The sequence below is a fragment of the Callorhinus ursinus genome, unplaced genomic scaffold (genome assembly GCF_003265705.2).
Source record: "Callorhinus ursinus isolate GAN/ISIS: 27379988/994484 unplaced genomic scaffold, GSC_fseal_2.0 scaffold59, whole genome shotgun sequence".
Classification (NCBI taxonomy): Eukaryota; Metazoa; Chordata; class Mammalia; order Carnivora; family Otariidae; genus Callorhinus; species Callorhinus ursinus.
In genome coordinates this window covers 3614456-3633092 of record NW_027397121.1, presented here as the reverse complement: position 1 = coordinate 3633092, position 18637 = coordinate 3614456, and the positions used below count along the sequence as shown (strand labels likewise).

At 44.2% G+C, this 18637-nt stretch overlaps 1 protein-coding gene across 2 annotated transcripts in view; it reads left to right on the top strand.

The window, feature by feature from the left end:
* Positions 1–11475, top strand: part of TBC1D22B (TBC1 domain family member 22B) — a 72220-nt gene extending 60745 nt beyond the window's left edge. For both annotated transcript variants that reach the window (XM_025862385.2, XM_025862384.2), the window contains one exon: positions 9500–11475. In XM_025862385.2, coding sequence (XP_025718170.1) covers positions 9500–9628 — 129 coding nt within the window. In that variant the 3' untranslated portion in view covers positions 9629–11475. The remainder of the gene's footprint in view (positions 1–9499) is intronic.
* Positions 11476–18637: the final 7162 nt, after the last annotated feature.

The window sequence follows — 18637 nt, the reverse complement described above, 5'->3', positions numbered from 1 at the left end:
CAAGGAAGACAAGCGGGTTCCCAGCAGCAGGGGTGTGCACACGGGGTCTTTGATCCGATTTGCTTCATCAATGTCCCGGAGCTGCCGCAGCCCCTAGAAGAATGGAATGTAGTAGAGTGAGCTCGGAATCAGGTGAGCCACCCTGAGAACATGGTGGCCGTGGCCTTCATACCCTCCCTCCTGCACCGCAGCACGTCCGTCCGTATTGGCCTGTCCGTCAAGGTCCGGCTTCTGCAATCCCTACCCCAGCATTTCAGGAGGGGCATGCACGTGACACCGGGGGTCCGTGCCTTGGAGCATGCAGCATACAGGCAGTAAGGTAAGAACTGGGTGGCAGCAACCCTGGGGAGCACCCGACTGCTGGGGGTTGTACACCAGTGACTTGGTCTGCTCTGGAGCCTGGCTTCTGGCCCCCAGCCCCTCCCAGCGTGGGCTCATGGCCTCGGATTCTTGAATCCCTGATAATGAGAAACCAAGCCAAGGTTGTAATAAACCCTTAATTTATATTAGAAAGAAAGGAGGGAGGGGGAAAGAAAGAGAGAGAAAGAAAGAAAAGAAAAGAGAAGATAAAAGAAAGAGGGAAAGAAAGAAAGAAAAAGAAGAAAGACTGAATTTGTACTGCGTAAAGTAACCCACGGGAAGCCTGAAAACTATTCCACTCTAAGTAATGTATCTAGGAAAAGTGTGTGAGCCCGAGAGAGCAGGCACCTGAGTAAATAAATGCCTGCTCACTCGCCCCATAGTCTAAAAAGCCATCTCAGGAAAAGCAGCATCTCTGAGAGGCCAGAAGAGCATGAGACCCTACAGGATGTCAGGCAGGTGCCAACAAGGCCTCAGATGGCTCCGAACTGATTTTGAGAAGCACCATCCAGGGGCACTCCAAGGACTAATAATCAGAATTCCTTTACATAAAAAGGGAACCTACAAGGGAGTCAGTGGGGCCAGCCAATGACTCTAAAGCAAAGTGGCCGCTGATCTGAGAATCTTCTGCTTTCATCCTGCAGAAAAAAACCTTGGAGACATTCCTGTTCTGAAAGTATCTTTGTGGGAGGCAGGGCAGAGTTGTTCAGTGCAACAGTGCTAAGCCTACGAGGTGTCCCAGGCCTAAATAATTAACCATAAGTAAATCCCTTCAACCTGATGGCATCCACCCACCACTTCTGCAAGGAACTCAAATGTAGGATTTCGGAACATTGTCCAACGCAGGCCCCATCTTTAACAGACATCCCATGAATTGTCGGTTTGAATCCTGCGCAGAGGAAAGGTTGAGAGGGAACCCTGGGAACTGAAGATCTTTCGCCCTAAGCAAGCTGGCAGGAGAAAGGGCACGGTCCCCAGGCATAAAACAAGCCATTAAAGGGGACTTAGCCAGGCCTTCTCTGATGGGAAACTTGCTAAATGCACTTTGAGAGAAAACCAAGGAATAAGTTTGATTCTCAAAAAGTTTACATTCAAGGACATGTTTTGGAAAGTTTGTATTGTAACTAGGGGAATTGTTTTGCTCCCTCACTGATTGTCAAAACGGGGATTTGTTTTAAAGTACTACTTATTTGACTAAGAAAATATTTTTACATGGCTGAATACACATTACATTCACAAAGGATGTTCCAGTATTGCTAAGTGATTCTGCACACAGCATCTTAGTTAGTAATGTATATTTTATGTGGTCTTTAAGTTCTTTTCCTGTTAGTCATTACACGTCCCATCTTTGGTTGTGCTTGGTTCTCATCACTGAGTAAAATCAAGCAGCTCTTCCACTTTTCCTTCAAACGGCCTCTGCTATGACTTCCTTTCTTTTTGTTCCTACTACATTCTGTCCCACTTGTCTTCTTACTCCAGGGCAAGCAGTATGTACTATAGTGGTTATGAGCACAACCTCTAGAGCCAGAGTGCCTGGGTTCACGTTCTAGCCCAGCACTACTCTGTGGCCCTGGGGCAAATTCCTTAATCTCTGTGCCTCGATTTCCTCATCTGTAAAATGGAGGTAATACTATGCATTTCATAGAGTTGATGTGAGGATTAAATGAGTTAATAGCACATGTAAAGCACTTAGAGCCCTATCTGGTATGTAATAAGTGCTCAGTAAGTGATAGCTATCACTGTAATGATTATTATTCTTGATGTTCTCCCTCTTTGGTTCCTCCATGTATTGAATATTCTCTAATGGGTTTCCCCTGTACCTTTTCCTTATAGAGTTTCTTTAGTTATAACCTCTGTCCCTTCTCCTTTGGACCCCTTACCTAATTGTTGTCTCCCCCACCCCCGTGCCTCCAGTTCCTTTTCTGCCTTATTCCTTTTCCTTTAGGATCTACGGATTCTCAGCCAGTACCTGTGTCAGGCTGTTTCCTGCGATTTTAGCCATTTCCAGCTTTTCTTTGCTCCTTTCTCATTAATTTGGAGCTGTCTCTGCTGCTTGCCCCATAAGCTGTCTTATCATCGCTATAGTGTTTCATCCGACTGCATGTCATGCCTAGTGCTCCCATGAGCTGGCTTTGTAACAAATCTTCAGTTATTCCCTGCCCCAACGGTGTCTGTCCCTATATAAAAGCACGTGATTTGTGATTAGCGCTTTCCTCCCACAGCCATTTGGTTTTTACTTCTTTTCTATCTCAAATTTATCAGTGCATTAGGCAGGGTTTCCCATTGATGCAAGCACTATGATAAAGGATGCAGTTCCCAGAAATAGCCACTAGGTGGCAGAGTGCTTCCTCACGCTACACCTCACTGCCTGGGGGCACACAGGGATGTTACCTTGTCCAGGGTTAGAATTATTTCAAGGCTTCCAGCAAGGTTAGAGGGATTGGCAATTATAGGTAGATGATATCCCAGCAAAGACTGTCCTCTTCTAGAGAGATCACTCCTTTGTTATCAATTGTGCAAACATATGCATTCATTATAGAAAATTTAGAAACATCAATAAGCAAAAAGAAAATCAAGTACCTGAAATCTTACCACACAAGGGTAATATAGTTCCTTCCAGACATTTCGCCATGCAAATCTACACAAATAAATACGTGCTCTATATGTATAACCATTAATGCAACTATTTTACATGCTCTGTTTTATGACCTCTTTATCACTTTACAAAATATGGTAGATGTTCTATCATGTCAAAAACTGTAAATCTATGTTTCCCCCATTTTTATACTTTTTACACGTTGCATGAGTACATGCTTGTACAAAAATTGTGAAAACATTCAAATAATGAATTGGCTACAGGATATTTTATTTTATAGGGGCAGCTGGGTGGCTAAGTCAGTTGGGCATCTTCTGACTCTTGATTTCAGCTCAGGTCATGATCTTAGGGACATGAGATCGAGCCCCACACCAGTCCCTGCGCTCAGCATGGAGTCTGTTTGAGATTCTCTTTCTCTTCCTCCGCCCCTCCCTACCATGCTCTCTCTCCCTGTCTCTAAAATAAATAAATCTTGGGTTGCCTGGCTGGCTCAGTCAGTTGAGCCTCTGCCTTCCGCTCGGGTCATGATCTCAAGGTCCTGGAATTGAGCCCCATGTTGGGCTCTCTGCTCAGGGGGGAGCCGCTTCTCCCTCTCCCTTTGCTTGTTGCTCCCCCCACTTGTGCTCTCTCTCTCAAACAAATAAAATCTTTAAAAAAATTAAAAAAATAAATAAATCTTTTTTAAAAAGGATATTTTATTTTATAGATTTACCTTAATTTATTTAATGAAAGGTCACTGTCTCCATAACATCTAGGGATTTCCTTCCTTGGGATCTCACTATTAGGCCTGCATCCCAAATATGCTTTTATGTCTTTAAGAGCTTTTTTTTTTTTTTTTTTTTGACAGAGAGAGAGAGAGACAGCGAGAGAGGGAACACAGCAGGGGAAGTGGGAGAGGGAGAAGCAGGCTGCCCGCTGAGCAGGGAGCCCGACGCGGGGCTCGATCCCAGGACCCTGGGATCATGACCTGAGCCGAAGGCAGACGCTTAACGACTGAGCGACCCAGGCACCCCGTTTAAGAGCTTTTTAATCCCTCTAGTGGTAACCCCACACCTGGTTGCCTACTGGAATCTTTGAAGAAGTGTGGTTGCCGGGTCCCACCCAGGTTTTTAGAATCCAAAACTCCAGGGATGAGGCTTGGGCCCAAGTATTTCTAAGAGTTCCTACAGTTGATTCAGCTTTTACAGCCTGGTTGGACAGGTAGGACCAACATTTGAAACCCAAGGGTTTCATTGAGACTCCCAAGTTCCCAGAATTTTCTTGCTTATGTTCTGAATGAGGCTAAGCACGTACCATTCCTTCAGCTCCCAAGGAAGCTCCATGGAAGGCAGGGGTTGGTTCTGAGTCAATGAAGTATGTCCTCAGGAAATAGGGTAGCAATTTGACCTCACCCAGCAAGTTGATTGAAAATGGGACTGAAATTCTATAATGACAAAAGCAATTTGTACCAAAAAAAAAAAAAAAGTGAGAGAAAACAGAAAAATGTTTTCCAACAAATGAAGTGATTCAAAATGTAATATTAGTGTTAATATGGATACTTGGGTGTTAAACTTACCTCCAAAGGGAAATATAAGAATTTTTAAAAAAATTTATTTATTTGACAGAGAGCGAGCAAGCATAAGCAGGGGGAGCAGGAGAGGGAGAATCAGGCTCCCCGCTGAGCAAACAGCCCCATGCTGGGCTTGATCCCGGGACTCTGGGATCATGACCTGAGCTGAAGCAGACGCCCAACTGACTGAGTCACCCAGGTGCCCTGGAAGTATAAGAATTCTTGTTGGCTGTGGTGTGAATCAAGAGAAGGGCAAGCTATAGGAGCAAAAGACTTTAATTTAGGGCTTACATTTATAAGTCAGGGGATCCCTAGAAATGAATGGAAACATCATTTCAGTTTTATTTTCAATAACCCCAAACTCAAAGTTAACAATTCTTAAAATAGTGAATGTAGCCAAGAAGACACAGTAATATTTGCAGTACCTTCCTTTGTCACTTATTACTAGCATTTTCATATCCTATGAAGTTGTTACAGATGTCTCAAAACGTTGTTTGTGTTCATTACTACTTTGAAATAATGGTAGTTCTTTAATCTGCCATTCGATGTTGTTTTAGAATATATATATATATATTTTTTAAAGATTTTATTTATTTATTCATGAGAGACAGAGGAGGAGAGAGAGAGAGAGAGAGAGAGAGAGAGAGAGAGAGAGAGAGAGAGAGAAGCAGAGGGAGAAGCAGGCTCCCAAGGAGCAGGGAGCCCGATGCGGGACTCGATCCCAGGACCCTGGGATCATGACCTGAGCTGAAGGCAGACGCTTAACCATCTGAGCCACCCAGGCGCCCTGTTTTAGAATATATTAATAAAGGACATCTATGGCGGTATCATAAATTTGTTTACAAATATTTTGATGACTGTTCCAATTTAACTGGTCTCCTTTGTGACGGTATGTGTTTTATGTATTTAAAACCATCATTCTGAGAAGGGATCCATAGCCTTCTCCAGGTGGCCAAAGAGTCTGAGGTACAGAAAAAGTGAGGACCTCTGTAGTAGAGAGTCTGCCAGAATTAGAATAAAAGTTGACTCCCTGGGGTGGATGCTGGCAAAAAGATGGGGTGCCATTTCCAGTTCCAGTGCAGATGGAGACACTTGGGGGGGAAGGGATAGGAAGCAGGAGGGAAGAGTCAGAGGGGCCAGAGGCCAGGAGTTCATGGGGGAGGGTATTGTATTCCAAGGGCAACATTTTTTTTTTTAAGTTGAGATTAAAAACAAAAAAACAAGGTAGACATAGAACAGAGGCCAAGAAACCCATGGAAAATTGTTAACCATGAGAAAAGAGCACGCCAGAGATGTTTAGATCATCTAACAGGGCTTTTAAAAGCAAAGTTGGCGTCTGGGTGGGTTGAGTATCAGTAATTGGTTGAGTAATGGGTCTGGTTGAATGAATTTCATGACAGCGATGGGATGGTAAGGGGTGGTTACTTACAGGGTTTGGGAAAAGCATACAGCGTGATTCTCATTGTGTTCTTCCTGGGAGTTCACCACCATTTTGACTTAAGGCTTTTGAGTTCTGTTCTCAGGCCTGGAGATCTCAGGGAAAAGGTTTACAATTAACAAAATTTGTCTGATAAGAGTATTCAGTGCTGGTGGAGATCTAGGGAAATGAGCATTTTTCTGGAATGCCTTTTCTGAATGAGTGTTAAGGACCTTTAAAATGTTCATGTTCTTTGACATGGTAATTTCATTCCTAGGAATTCAGCCCAAGGAAATCATCTAAAATATGGCTCTATGCACAAAGCTGTTCATTATAATTTCATTATAATGAAAAAACAATTAAGTACTCAAAACAGGAAGATGTAAATTATGGTACATCAGTATCATGAGAAATTTTTTGGCCATGAAAGTATCTACGAGGAGTTTTTAATATTAAAGGAAATGCTTATGATAAATGCTAAATAGATTCAAAATTATATAGAGAAATCGTTTCAACTATGGAAAATGTGCAGAAAAGGGAGTGGAAGGAAATAGGGCAAAAATGTTTAAAAGTGACTTCCTCTTCATTATGAAATTATAGGTCATTTATTTTCTGCTTTTTTACTTTTTACTAAACAAAACTACCACAGAATGTGTATTACTATGGAGAAAAAGTTCCACCGCACAAGTAATATATAAAATCTTTATTGTTGGGGCACCTGGGTGGCCCAGTTGGTTGAGCATCCAGCTCTTGGTTTTGGCTTATGATCTCAGGGTCCTAAGATAGAGTCCCTTCCCCTTGTCTCTGCGCTCAGCGGGGAGTCTGCTTGGGATTCTCTGCCTCTGCCCCCCACCTCCCATGTGCTCGCTCTCTATCTGGAATGAATGAATAAGTCTTAAAAAAAAAAAAAACCCACTTTATTGTAAAAATTGAAAATACAGAGCTCAAATGATACAGAAATATAATGGGAAAAAAGTGAAAATCTCTCATCCCCAAAGGTAATCACTGTGAACAGTTTACCTCCTCAATTTCTAAATTTTTTATATACATATGTGCATATACATATGCAAATATATTGTGTTTTCTCATTTACCGAAGTGGGATCATACTATAAGTCTTTTTCTACAATGCTTTTCTTTCTTACTTCTAAAAATATCTTCATTATCTTTCCACCACGGTGCATGTAGTCCTACTTCATTTGTTTCTCTGTGCTGCCGTGCATTTCATGATGTGCATAACCGCGGTTTGTCTAATGATTCCCCACTATTTGAAGCCGCGGTGCATGCGGCAAAAACCTTTGCACGGGACTGTGGATATTCCCTTAGTTCAGGGACACAGAGGTAGAGTTGCTGGATCAAAGACCATGTGCATTTTTTATTTTGATAGATACAGCCTGTGTGTGTTAAGATGACATAAACTTGTCTCCTGTAACCAAGACCCTAGAACAGCAGTGGCTTAAAGCAAGAAGGATAGTTGTTTACTTGTTGTTTAATTCCTAGTCTAAGGGTAAGCAGTCCAGGGCTAACATTCCGCCTCCAGAGTGACAGGGACGCGGCTCTCTTCTGTCTTGCTCTGCCGTCTCCAACACACGGCTTTCATCTTACGGTCTGAGATGGCTGTGTCCACTCCTCCATTCATATCCACTTTCTGGGAAGTGGGGAAGGAGAGGTCTAGGGCAGAAGCCAGAACTTACACTGTCCCAGAATTGGGATCTTAATCCTATTGGCCGTCCTTAGCAGTGATGTGCCCCAGGCAGCTGTGTGTGCACAGCTAAGTGTCTGTTTCCAGAGGAAGAAGTCTCATAACAGATATGCAAGACCTTTCTACTGAAAACTACAAAACACTGCTGGAGTGTCCAGATCAGCTCAAAGCAGGCTTTTTAAAAGTCCTCCCAGCATGGGGGTGGGCCATGGGCCTTCTGCCCATTACCTATTCGTATTACCTGTTTTTCTCTCTGGTGGTTTTCTTTATCTCTTACTGATTAGTAGGTGCTACTTTTTTATTATGGATAGTATTGGAGTATGGATAGTATCTTGATTTTGGATTTGGTCTTTTGAAGGTGTTACAAAATATTTTCTTATAGTCAGTTTCTTAGATTTTAACCGGGTTTTTGGCACCTTTTGACATATTGAAGTTATATGTAATCAAGTCTGCCCATCTCCTTGTCCCTGGGTTTTGTCTTGCCATTATAACTTTTATAATCAGAAAAATAAGAAGAATATCCAGTTCAGAAAGAGAGACAGGGGTACCTGGCTGGCTTGGTCGGTAGAGCGTGTGACTCTTGATCTCAGGGTTATGGGTTCGAGCCCCATGTTGGGTGTAGAGACTACTTTTTTTTTAATTAGAGATTTTTTATTTATTTGAGAAAGAGCACTAGAGAGAGCAAGCACAAGTGGGGGGCAGAGGGAGAGGGAGAAGCAGTCTCCCTGCTGAGCAGGGGGCCCGATGTAGGACTCAATCCCAGGACCCTGGGATCACAACCTGAGTCGAAGGCAGACACTTGACTGACTGAGCCACCCAGGCACCCCCAGGGGTAGAGATTACTTAAAAATAAATATATGTAAATAGACTTTAAAAGGAGGGGGAGGGGAAGAGATAAAAACACAGAGCAGCAGCAACAGCATGGGGAACTAAATTACAGAGACAACCTCTCATTCTCTTTTCATTCTAATATCCTCTTTAATAGGCTGTCTCTCTGGAGCTGTTTGAGGGACCTGAGCTTTGAGAACTGAATAGGACTGAGATAGGTAGAGGAGAAAAGAGAAGGTCTCCCAAGTTAAAGGAACAACATAAATTAAACCCCAGAGGCACAAATAATTCTGGCTGAAATGGACCTAGCTGGAGAGACATGTGCATTGGGAACATAGGAAATAAGCTGGACAGGCAGGTCGAGAACGGTCTTTGGAGAACAGGGCAGAGGCTAAATATGGTGATTAGAAGTGAACACTGGCATTAGGAGAAATACAGCAAATGAAAAAGGATATGCATTTGTGAATATGAAGAAAGGGATTTTTTTTGAATAAAGGTGTTTTGTTTTTTTTTTAAAGGAAGCAAATTCAGTGTCCAATAAAAGGCAAATGGTTGAGTAAATTAGGGTATAGCCACATGATGGAATACTAACACTGAGAACAGTCATTTTTGAAGGCTGCATGGAAAAACACTACAATTATAGTAAAAGAGGATGATTAAAAAGCATATAAAAATCATAATGATGATTACAGCTATTTAAAGAAATACGCATGTGAAAAGACTGAAAAGGAAAACTTGGAAACAAAGAGAGGTATATTTGGATGATGAGTGATTATTTTTCTCTTTATCAATATCTTTATTTGTTGGTGTCGTTTTCTGTTTATAATATTTTTAAAAGAGGCAGGTGTTAGTGGATATGACAGAATCAACAGAGGCTTTTCAAGGCTTCCTGAAGGTGAACTGGGAGCTGGGAGCTGAGTGCTGCTTGGGAGCAGGGAGCCCGACCCTGCGGGATGTGTGATCTAGGACGAAGGGACCCCCTTCCGGGACCTGCTGGTCCCCTGGTCTGTAGTCCAGGGATGATAACATTTCTTTTCTTGCATTCCAGGGCCTCCTGATGCTGCTACAAAACCTACCTACGATACACTGGGGCAACGAAGAGATCGGGCTGCTTCTCGCTGAGGCATACAGACTGAAGTACATGTTTGCCGATGCCCCTAATCACTACCGTCGGTAGGTGCTGTCTCCCCGGGGGACCCAGACTGTCCCTGTCTCTGATGGCAATCTGATCACTGTGGCCACTGTGCGAGCCGTGGACTCCGGCCAGGAACCACTCCTGCTGTAAAAAGCTCACATCCGCCGCCCAGGTCTTAACTCTTTGGCGTGCCTGTCCGCCACTCCATGTCTCTGGATGTGTTTCTCGGACCACTATCAGTATTCCATGACATGTGGATGGGCCCAGCTCTGGGAGAAGACAGGAAAGGAGGTACAGGGTTGTCTGCCCCTTTAAAAGAAACTGGACAAAAGAAGGGGAAGGCTCAGGGTCTCAACTCACATTGTTCCTACATGGACTGACTGTCTCTCGCCTCCTGGCCCCAACTGATGCCGTTGCTTTTTGTGACGTAGTTTGATTTGATCACAGGTCAAAAAACGCCTTATGTTTTCAGAAGACTCCTGACCCCCTCCCCCCCGGTTCCTAGCCCTTCCCCTTCTGCCCTGGTCTGAGCCAGTGAGGGGCAGCTTGAGACTGTTGTTCTCAGATGGAGGAGATACTGATCCTTATAACTCTGGGAAGAGGCCTATACCCAAGGGCTAGGAATTTTATTTTTCCTTTTCTCACCAGATGTCTGTATGTGCGCCTGTGTTTGTGTGTGTATGTGGGTATACACACCCATCAGCATTTAGTTATGTGTCTGAATTTATGTGTCCAGACTAGCCCCGTTACCACCAGCTGGGAAGGACCCCGGTGACCAAGTATACAGGCGTCCCTTGAGAAGGATCAGGGCAGGGGAGGGAGAAGGGGCTTTATACCTCTCCAAACCCTTTTCCCATGATGACCCACTCCAAGATATTATGTGTAAATTGTGTTATTATGTATATGGGTAAAGATGTACAAATATATGTCCTCTTTGTAGCAGATATGATTTTATATTTATAATGTGCATCAACATGTGAAAGCAATCCCGGTCACTAGCACAGATGAAGTTGCCAGGCAGGTGGGTCTGGCATCTCCAGGTTGGCTTCTGGGTGCCCTCCTGTGAGGGGGAGAGTGGGAGTCTGCCAGAGCGAGTGTCGCCGAGCAAATGGACCTACTTTGACAACCGGTGGCAGCTGCCCCAGCATCAGTGTCTCAGAGTTCTCTCTTCCCTCCCCGCCCCTCCCCACCCCTCCCGGGGTCTTTGTGGAGCATCTGCCCCACTCCTTCCCCGTGTTGGGCAGACAGAGCCCCCCACCTCTCACCCCCAGAGGCAGAAGCCCTCCTGCATGTTTTCAGCCCCTCCCTTTCCCCAGGAGGCTGGGGGAGAGCTTTTGTTTTTCCGTTTAAGTCAGCGTCGTATTCAAGCCAGAAGCTGTGACTGACTCATCAGTGCCAAGGAAAGGGGTTTTCTGTGTCTCCCTGGGGTTTGGGGCCCTTCTCAGAGAGCGGTATCCAGTGTCCCCCACTGTCACCACCATACCCCACACAGCTCATGAGATGGGTGACATGTTCGATTTTGGGAGTTCCATAGCAGAGGGTCGGGGGGGATGGTGGTGAGCAGCTGTCCTTCTCCCAGGAAGCCGGTCAGTGTCCCTGGTGGGTGACACCCTTGAGTCTCTGCCAGTGAAGCTCCACCACGCTGGCACGTTCCATTTCTCATCTGGAGCTGTTTCTCAGGCGTTCTTCCTAACCCTCTCCTCTTCCCCTTCAGTGGGCCTCAGTAGTCTCCTTCACAGAGCGAGAGGGCTGTGACCCTCCCCTCAACCGGACTAATTAAAGAAAGACACTTGTGTTCCCAAGTGGTGGTTTTATTTTTTTAGTTTTTACGTTTGTATGGAAATTGTGGATAAAGTGAAAGAATTGTAAATAAATAGTGTATTTCCTCCTTCAGTGCTGATTTTTCTCCCATGGATTTGTGTAACCTGGAACCTAACGCAATCCCCCCTTTCTCGGCTTTTTCTTGCTGATATTAGTAAGTATGGGGGACACATTTTCTGTAGGGCAAGCAGGGGATCAACAGAAAATCAGCAGGCAGTCTCAGAGAACGGAGCCCCTACTGTGTGATGGATCCTGTGAGAAGTACAAAAATGAGGAACACCGTGCCTAACCACGGACATTTATAGAGCACCTCACCATGTGCCAGGCAAGCCCTGTGATAAACACTCGAGTGGTTTCTTCACCCAGAACTTCTTCCTAGGACTCATTTGAGAGTGTTGCTTGGTTTCAGTAATTAGGAGCTATATTAGGATTAAATTCAGCAACATGCTGCATGAGCCAAAAAATAACTGTGGCTTACACAACAGGGGAATTTTCCGGGTGCCAGGGTGGCTCAGTCAGTGAAGTGTCTGAATTCAGCCCATGTCGTGATCTCAGTGTCCCAGGATCGAGCCCTGGATGGGGCTCAGTGCTCAGTGGGGAGTCTGCTTCTCTCTCTCAATCTCTCAAATAAATAAAATCTTAAAAAAAAAAAAAAAACCAGGGAAATTTACTTCTCCCTCTTATGAAAATCCAAAAGTAGGCCACCCAGGGCTAGTACTATGGGTCTGATTCACAAAATCTTTAGAACCTGACTCCTTCTCTGGGTCTCCATGGCGGGGGTGGGCGATGGCAGCTGGCCCGCTGGCCATGGTGTCCTCTTCCAAGCAACAGGATGAGCAAAGAAGGGACCAAGAAAAAGGAATGAAGGAAATGTGTCAGCAGTGTTTTTAAGGAATGTTCCAGAAAGCTGCTCCATAATATCTCCTTTTACAACTCACCAGAACTTTGTCCCAGGTTAGGTCACACCTAGTTTCAAGGGAGGTTGGATGATTAGTATGGTCCAGGCAGCCATACGCCTGGCTCAAGATCAAAAAGTGTTGCTCTCAACAGTTACATGTATTTAATTTAATTTAATTAATTAATTTATTTGACAGAGAGAGACATAGCAAGAGAGGGAACACAAGCAGAGGGAGTGGGAGAGGGAGAAGCAGGCCTCCGGCTGAGCAGGGAACCCAATATGGGGCTTGATCCCAGGACCCTGGGATCATGAACCAAGCCAAAGGCAGATGCCCAATGACTGAGCCACCCAGGCGCCTCACAACAGTTACGTGTATTTTAAAGAACTTCGGAGGAGACGTTTACCATGTATGTTTCTCCTTCATCCCTGAAGCTCCAGCTTCCCCCTGAAACGGATTTCCCTTCTGCCTGAACAACTCTTGAGCAGTTATCTTAGTGTTCCTTCATCTGAGAATGGTCTTTGTTTTGCCTTCAGTCCCAAATATATTTTCTCTAGATACAGTTATTTTCTTTTGGCACTTTAAAGCTGTTGTTCTGCTCTCTCTTCCACAGTTTCTGATCACTCCACAGTCCTTGAAATCATTGTTCTACATATTTTTTATTTTTTTAAGACTTTATTTAATTCAGAGAGAAAGTGAGAGGGCATGAGAGCGAGGTGAGAGGCAGAGGGAGAAGCAGGCTTCCCGCTGAGCAGGGGGCCTGACGCGGGGCTCGATCCCAGGACCCTGGGATCATGACCTGAGCCAAAGGCAGACGCTTCACCGACTGAGCCATCCAGGCGCCCCATTGTTCTATATTTATTATTTTTCTCAGACTGCTTTTTAAAAAATTGTGGCAAGATGTACATAACATAAAGTTTGCCATCTTAATCACCTTGAGGTGTACAGTTCGGTAGTGGTAAGTGCATTCCCATTGCCGTGCGACCATCACGACCGTCCATCTCCAGAACTCATCTCACCTTGCAAAACTGGAACTGTACCCATGAAATAACAGCTCCCCATTTCCTCCTCCATGTGGCCCCTGGCAACCACCATTCTACTTTCTGTCTCTAGGAATTTGACTATTCTAGGTAACTTAAATAAGTGGAACAATACAGTATTTGCCATTTGGACTGGCTTATTTCACTTAGCATAATGTCTTCAAGGTTCATCCATGTTGTAGCATATACCAGAATTTCCTTCCATTTTTTTAAGGCTGAGTAATAGTCCATCATGTACACACATGTGCGTGCGCACCCCATATTTTGTTTCCATCCATCTGTTGATGGTCAGATGAGTTTCCTTTTTTGGCTTTTGAGAATACTGCTGTTATGAACACGGGTATATAAACATCACTTAGAGGGGCACCTGGGCAGCTCAGGTCATGATCTCAGGGTCCTGGGATTGAACCCTACATCAGGCTTTGTGCTCAGCAGGGAGTCTCTTTCTCTTCCTCTGCCTCTCCCCCCACTTGCCTGTGCTCACTCTCTCTCTCTAAAATAAATACATCAAATAAATAAATATCACTTAGAGACCTTGCTTTCAACTCTTTTGGGGATATACCCATAAGCAGAATTGCTGGGCCATCTGGTAATTCTATTTTTGATATTCTGGGAAACCACCATGGTTTTTCTCAGGCTGCTTTTAAGATTTTTTTCTTTTTCTTTGGGTTTTAGAAGTTTGATTGCGTATCTGAGTGTGGGGGTTTTTTGTTTTTGTTTTTGTTTTTGGAGTTGTGGGGGTTTTTTTGTTGCATTTATCTTGTTTGGGGTTTGAGTTTCTTTTAAGATTTTATTTATTTGTTTGACAGAGCGAGAGTGCGAGAGCACAAGCAGGGGGAGCGGCAGGCAGAGGGAGAAGCAGACTCCCCGCCGAGCAGGGAGCCCGATGCGGGACCCGATCCCGGGACTCCAGGGTCATGACCTGAGCCGAAGGCAGTCGCTTAACCAACTGAGCCACCCAGGCGCCCCCAGATTAGGGACTTTCTCTTCATCTCTCATTAAGTTCATTGACTCCTCTTCTGTCATCTCCATTCTACTATTCAGCCCACATAGTGAATTTTTATTTCAGGTATTGTGGTTTTGGGTTCAAAAATTTCCATTTGATTCTTTTTATAGTTAGTTTCTCTACTGAGAATTTCTATTTTCTTCCTTCATTTAAAGTGTGTTTACTTTCACCTCATGGAGCATGATTGTAATACCTGTTTTACATTTTTGTCTGGCAATTCCAACATCTGGGTCATCTTGGGGTTGGCATCTTTCATGTCTTTCCTCTAAAAATGGGTCACCTTTTTCTAGGTCTTTGGGTGTTGAGTCATTTTAGATTATATCCTAGACATTTTGAATATTACCTGTGAGAATCTCAGTCTTAAAATCCTCTAGAGCAAGAGTTAGCAAACTATGGCTTGTGGGCCAAATCCAACCCTCTTCCTCTTTTTGTGAATAAAATTTCACTGAAACACAGTATTTATTCATTTACATCTTGTCTTTAACTGCTTTGACACTACAACAGCAGAGTTGAGTAGTCATGATAGGCTGTATGGCCCACAAAGCCCAAAATATTTGCCATCTGGCCTTTTATGGAAAAAATTATCTGATCTCTGCCCTAGAAAACACTGACTTCATTTTGTTTTGTTTTGGTTTAGTAGGCAGTCTACCCAGTTAGGTTCTCACCTGTGGGCCATGACCGTGTTCCAAGGTCATTTCAGTTTTTCAGAGGTTTTGCTATGCTGGGTTGGTTTCAACCATGCAAAACTTGTGCCACTTCATACACAGAATTGGGCTCCCCTTCTCCAGACGGCTTCTTTCTAGGATTCCCCCTATACTCTCTGGCTTACCAGTGCTCTCTTTCCTAGTCAGCCAGAATGACAGTGCTTCTCTGGAAATTTCTGCTGCCCATACTGGTATGGACTGCTGCACAATTGAGTCCTGCCCTTGGGGCAGGTCTGGGAGAGAAAAAGAATTCGTTGTAATCCCCGCCCCCCCATCCCCCCAGCCCTGGCTTGCAGGGACACTTTTCCCAAGTCCTCTGGTCAGAGAGATGTAGTTTGTGACATAAGAAATATATATTTGGTCTCTGCCCCCAGTCCCTGATGCAGAGCTCCTAAAATTCTTGGAATTTCCTGAGTGATAGGAGCATCTTTTGTTCAACTCATCTTTTGAGGTGACTCATGGTGATCTCCTGGATAGCTTCAGGATGGGGGGCTGGTCACCAGAAGACCAAGCCATCCTTGTAAGCTTGGAACTTTCAGCCCCATCCCCATCATCTGGGGCAGGGGAGAGGGGCTGGAGATTGAGTTAATAATTATGGTATATGGTATTTGATGAAACCTCCCTTAAAAACCCTTACCAAAGAGGGGCGCCTGGGTGGCTCAGTTGGTCTAAGCGTCTGCTTTCGGTCAGGTCACAATCCCAGCGTCCTGGGATGGAGTCCCGGTCGGGCTCCCTGCTCAGTGGGGAATCTGCTTCTCCCTCTCCCTCTTCCCCTCCCCCTTCCCCTGCTTGTGCTCTCTCTCTCAAATAAATAAATAAAATCTTTAAAAAAAAAAAAAAAAAAAACCCTTACCAAAGAGGTTCACAGAGCTTCTGGGCTGGTGAACACATCCATGTGCCAGGAAGAGTAATGCACCCCAACTTCCACAGGGACAGAAGCACCTGCACTCAGGACCCTTCCAGACCTCACCTTATGTACTTCATCTGGATGTTCCTCTATGATAGACCAGTAAATATAAGTAAGTGTTTCTCTGAGTTCTGTGAGCCACTGTGGCAAATTATCAAACCCAAGGAAGAGGTTAAGGGGACCCCCCCAATTTATAGCCATTTGGTCAGTATACCAGTGACAACCTGGGGCATATGACTGGCATCTGAAGTAGGGGCAGTCTTTGGGGACTGAGCTCTTAACTTGTGGGTTCTGTGCTAGTTCCAGGTGGTGTCAGAATTGGTCCAATTGGATGCCAGTTGGACCCGTTGGCATCCAGAGAGCTGGAGAATTGTTTGATGTGGGAAAAAGCCCCACACATTTGGTGTCAGAAGTGTTGCCGGGTAGAGTATAAGAAACAAGAACTGGTTTCTTTTAGGTTTCTCTCAGTTTTTGCTGCCTCTGCTGCTGGGAGGCCCCTTACCTGGGACCTCGAGGCTCTCAAGTCAAAGCTGTGAGAGAAAAGATGGAAAAATTTTGAGAAACTCACCCCCTACGGATAGCTTCTTCAAGCTTTGACTCCCTCTCTAATTTGCCTGCTTGTTTACTTTTCAGAATTCTCAGGTAGTTCTATTTTGAACAGCATTTTTAGTCGTCATAGTGGAAGAGAGAAACTGCAGTGGGCTTACGCCATCTTGTCTAGCACCAGAAATCCTCCAAAGGTTTTCGTCCACAACCTACAGTAAAAAACACGTTTTACATTGAGCCCAGTACACAAACACAGACACATACACAAATAATGAACATTTCACAAACAGTATGTACCCTTCCTATGTGTGATGGCCTATGACCTGTTCTATTGTATTTCATTTTTCAAAAATGCTGATCAAGAGTCATTACTGAGTGTTAACTTGAATTTGAAAAACACAGCTCTGCATGTGCCTACTGAAATGGGAGAGAGAAGCCTGCTGCTAGCTGAAATAAACTTGAGCACGTTTCAACAAGTCCTGAATAATAAATATCACAGCTGATAATGCAATAAATTTGTAAGTCAAAAAAATGTGATGAGAATTGCATTATAACCTTGGATTATAGAACTCAAGGTTCTCCGTGTGAGAAACACTCCCACTCCCTCTCCCTGTTCCCCAACCCCAGACAAAGGTGAATTGAATTAGGGATTTCTGCGTTTTTTTGTAGTCCAAAAATAGCCAACGCAGAGTGATAGGATTCAATTGTAAGTCACCCCAAGCCTATTTTATATTAGGCACCTGATACCGTGTATTAGTTGCAAAATAAACAGCCTGAAGCTAACTCTGTAAGGAGAAGAAAACAAAGCAGTAATTATTGATACCTGATTCTCACTGTCTTCTTTCCCTCTGTCTTGCCTACCTCCTCCTTTCCTCCCTCCCTCTCCCCCTCAATAAAATCAGATGGGTAATAAATATTTGAAGTGGGTACTGATCCCTGGCAAGTTAAAGGGTGCGGACACTTAAAGAAACAGCCGGAGCCCCAACCAAAAAGGAATGTGGTAGTTTCCTACAGAACTACTTTCACGGACCTCCGAAACACCCACCTTAATTACTGATTAAGGTACCTCCAGAATACAATAAACTTGATGACTCATTATACACACTTCCAAAATAACTTTTTAACTTGATTAAAAGTATCAGAAATACCTTAACAATTGTATCCTTAATATCCCATGTTTACACAAAATAGCACTTAATACACAAGCTGTCCAAAGCAGATGGTCCCTTTTTCCCTCCTCACCTACTTCTGGTTTTCTAAAACATTTCCCTTTCAAAAATAAAAGGCATCTTTCCGGGATTCCTTCAGCATAGAGCCTTACGGCTGGGGGTGGGCAGGGAAGAGAGGGTAGAATAAAAGAGTAAGAAAAAAGCAAGAGTGAGTGAGAATGTGGAGCCAAGAACCCCACCTGCCCACCCCTGACACACACACCCCAAGGCTGGATCACTCCATCTGGGATCTCACCTCCCCCCAGACACCCTGAAATCTTCCAAGTCTAGTGAACACAGATGACTAAATGCAGCAGTCTATTGAGAAGTTGGCCTGTGATCTCAGGATCAGAGAGTACTGAAGAAGAAACACGGAACTTCGCTTGAGATGCTACATCAGACCCCTTTCTTTGCTCAATCTTTTGAAAACATAAAAAAAAGTTCTGCCTCACCCTTACTGAACCTCACCGAGGGGAACCACGCTTCAAATCAGTGAGCAGAGCTGTACCACCAGAATGGATCAACCCTTGCTCACAGTGGGAACTATTTGCTTTAGACGTTTTAAAACACCCATCTTGCTTGGAGATGGGTAACAGAAGTCTAAAATTGACTGAAGGGATTTCTAACTTTATAATAAACCAATTTAAAGAGGAGAAGACATCTTGTTTCTGGTCTTTTAGACAAGAGAACATAGAGAAGGCCCAGGGAGAGAGACTTTTCTACCTGCCGGGGGTAGCTTCTGCAGCACTGACGCTCCATTCTTCTACGATAGTAGCTCACGGCGATTGGGTACTTACTATGTACCAAGCAAAACTATCTTACAGGAATTCACCAGATTAATCCTCCTAACAATCCTGTAAGTCGAGCGTTACCCTTATCATCACCCTTCTCTTATAAATGGGGAAGCTCAGGTTTGAAGAAGT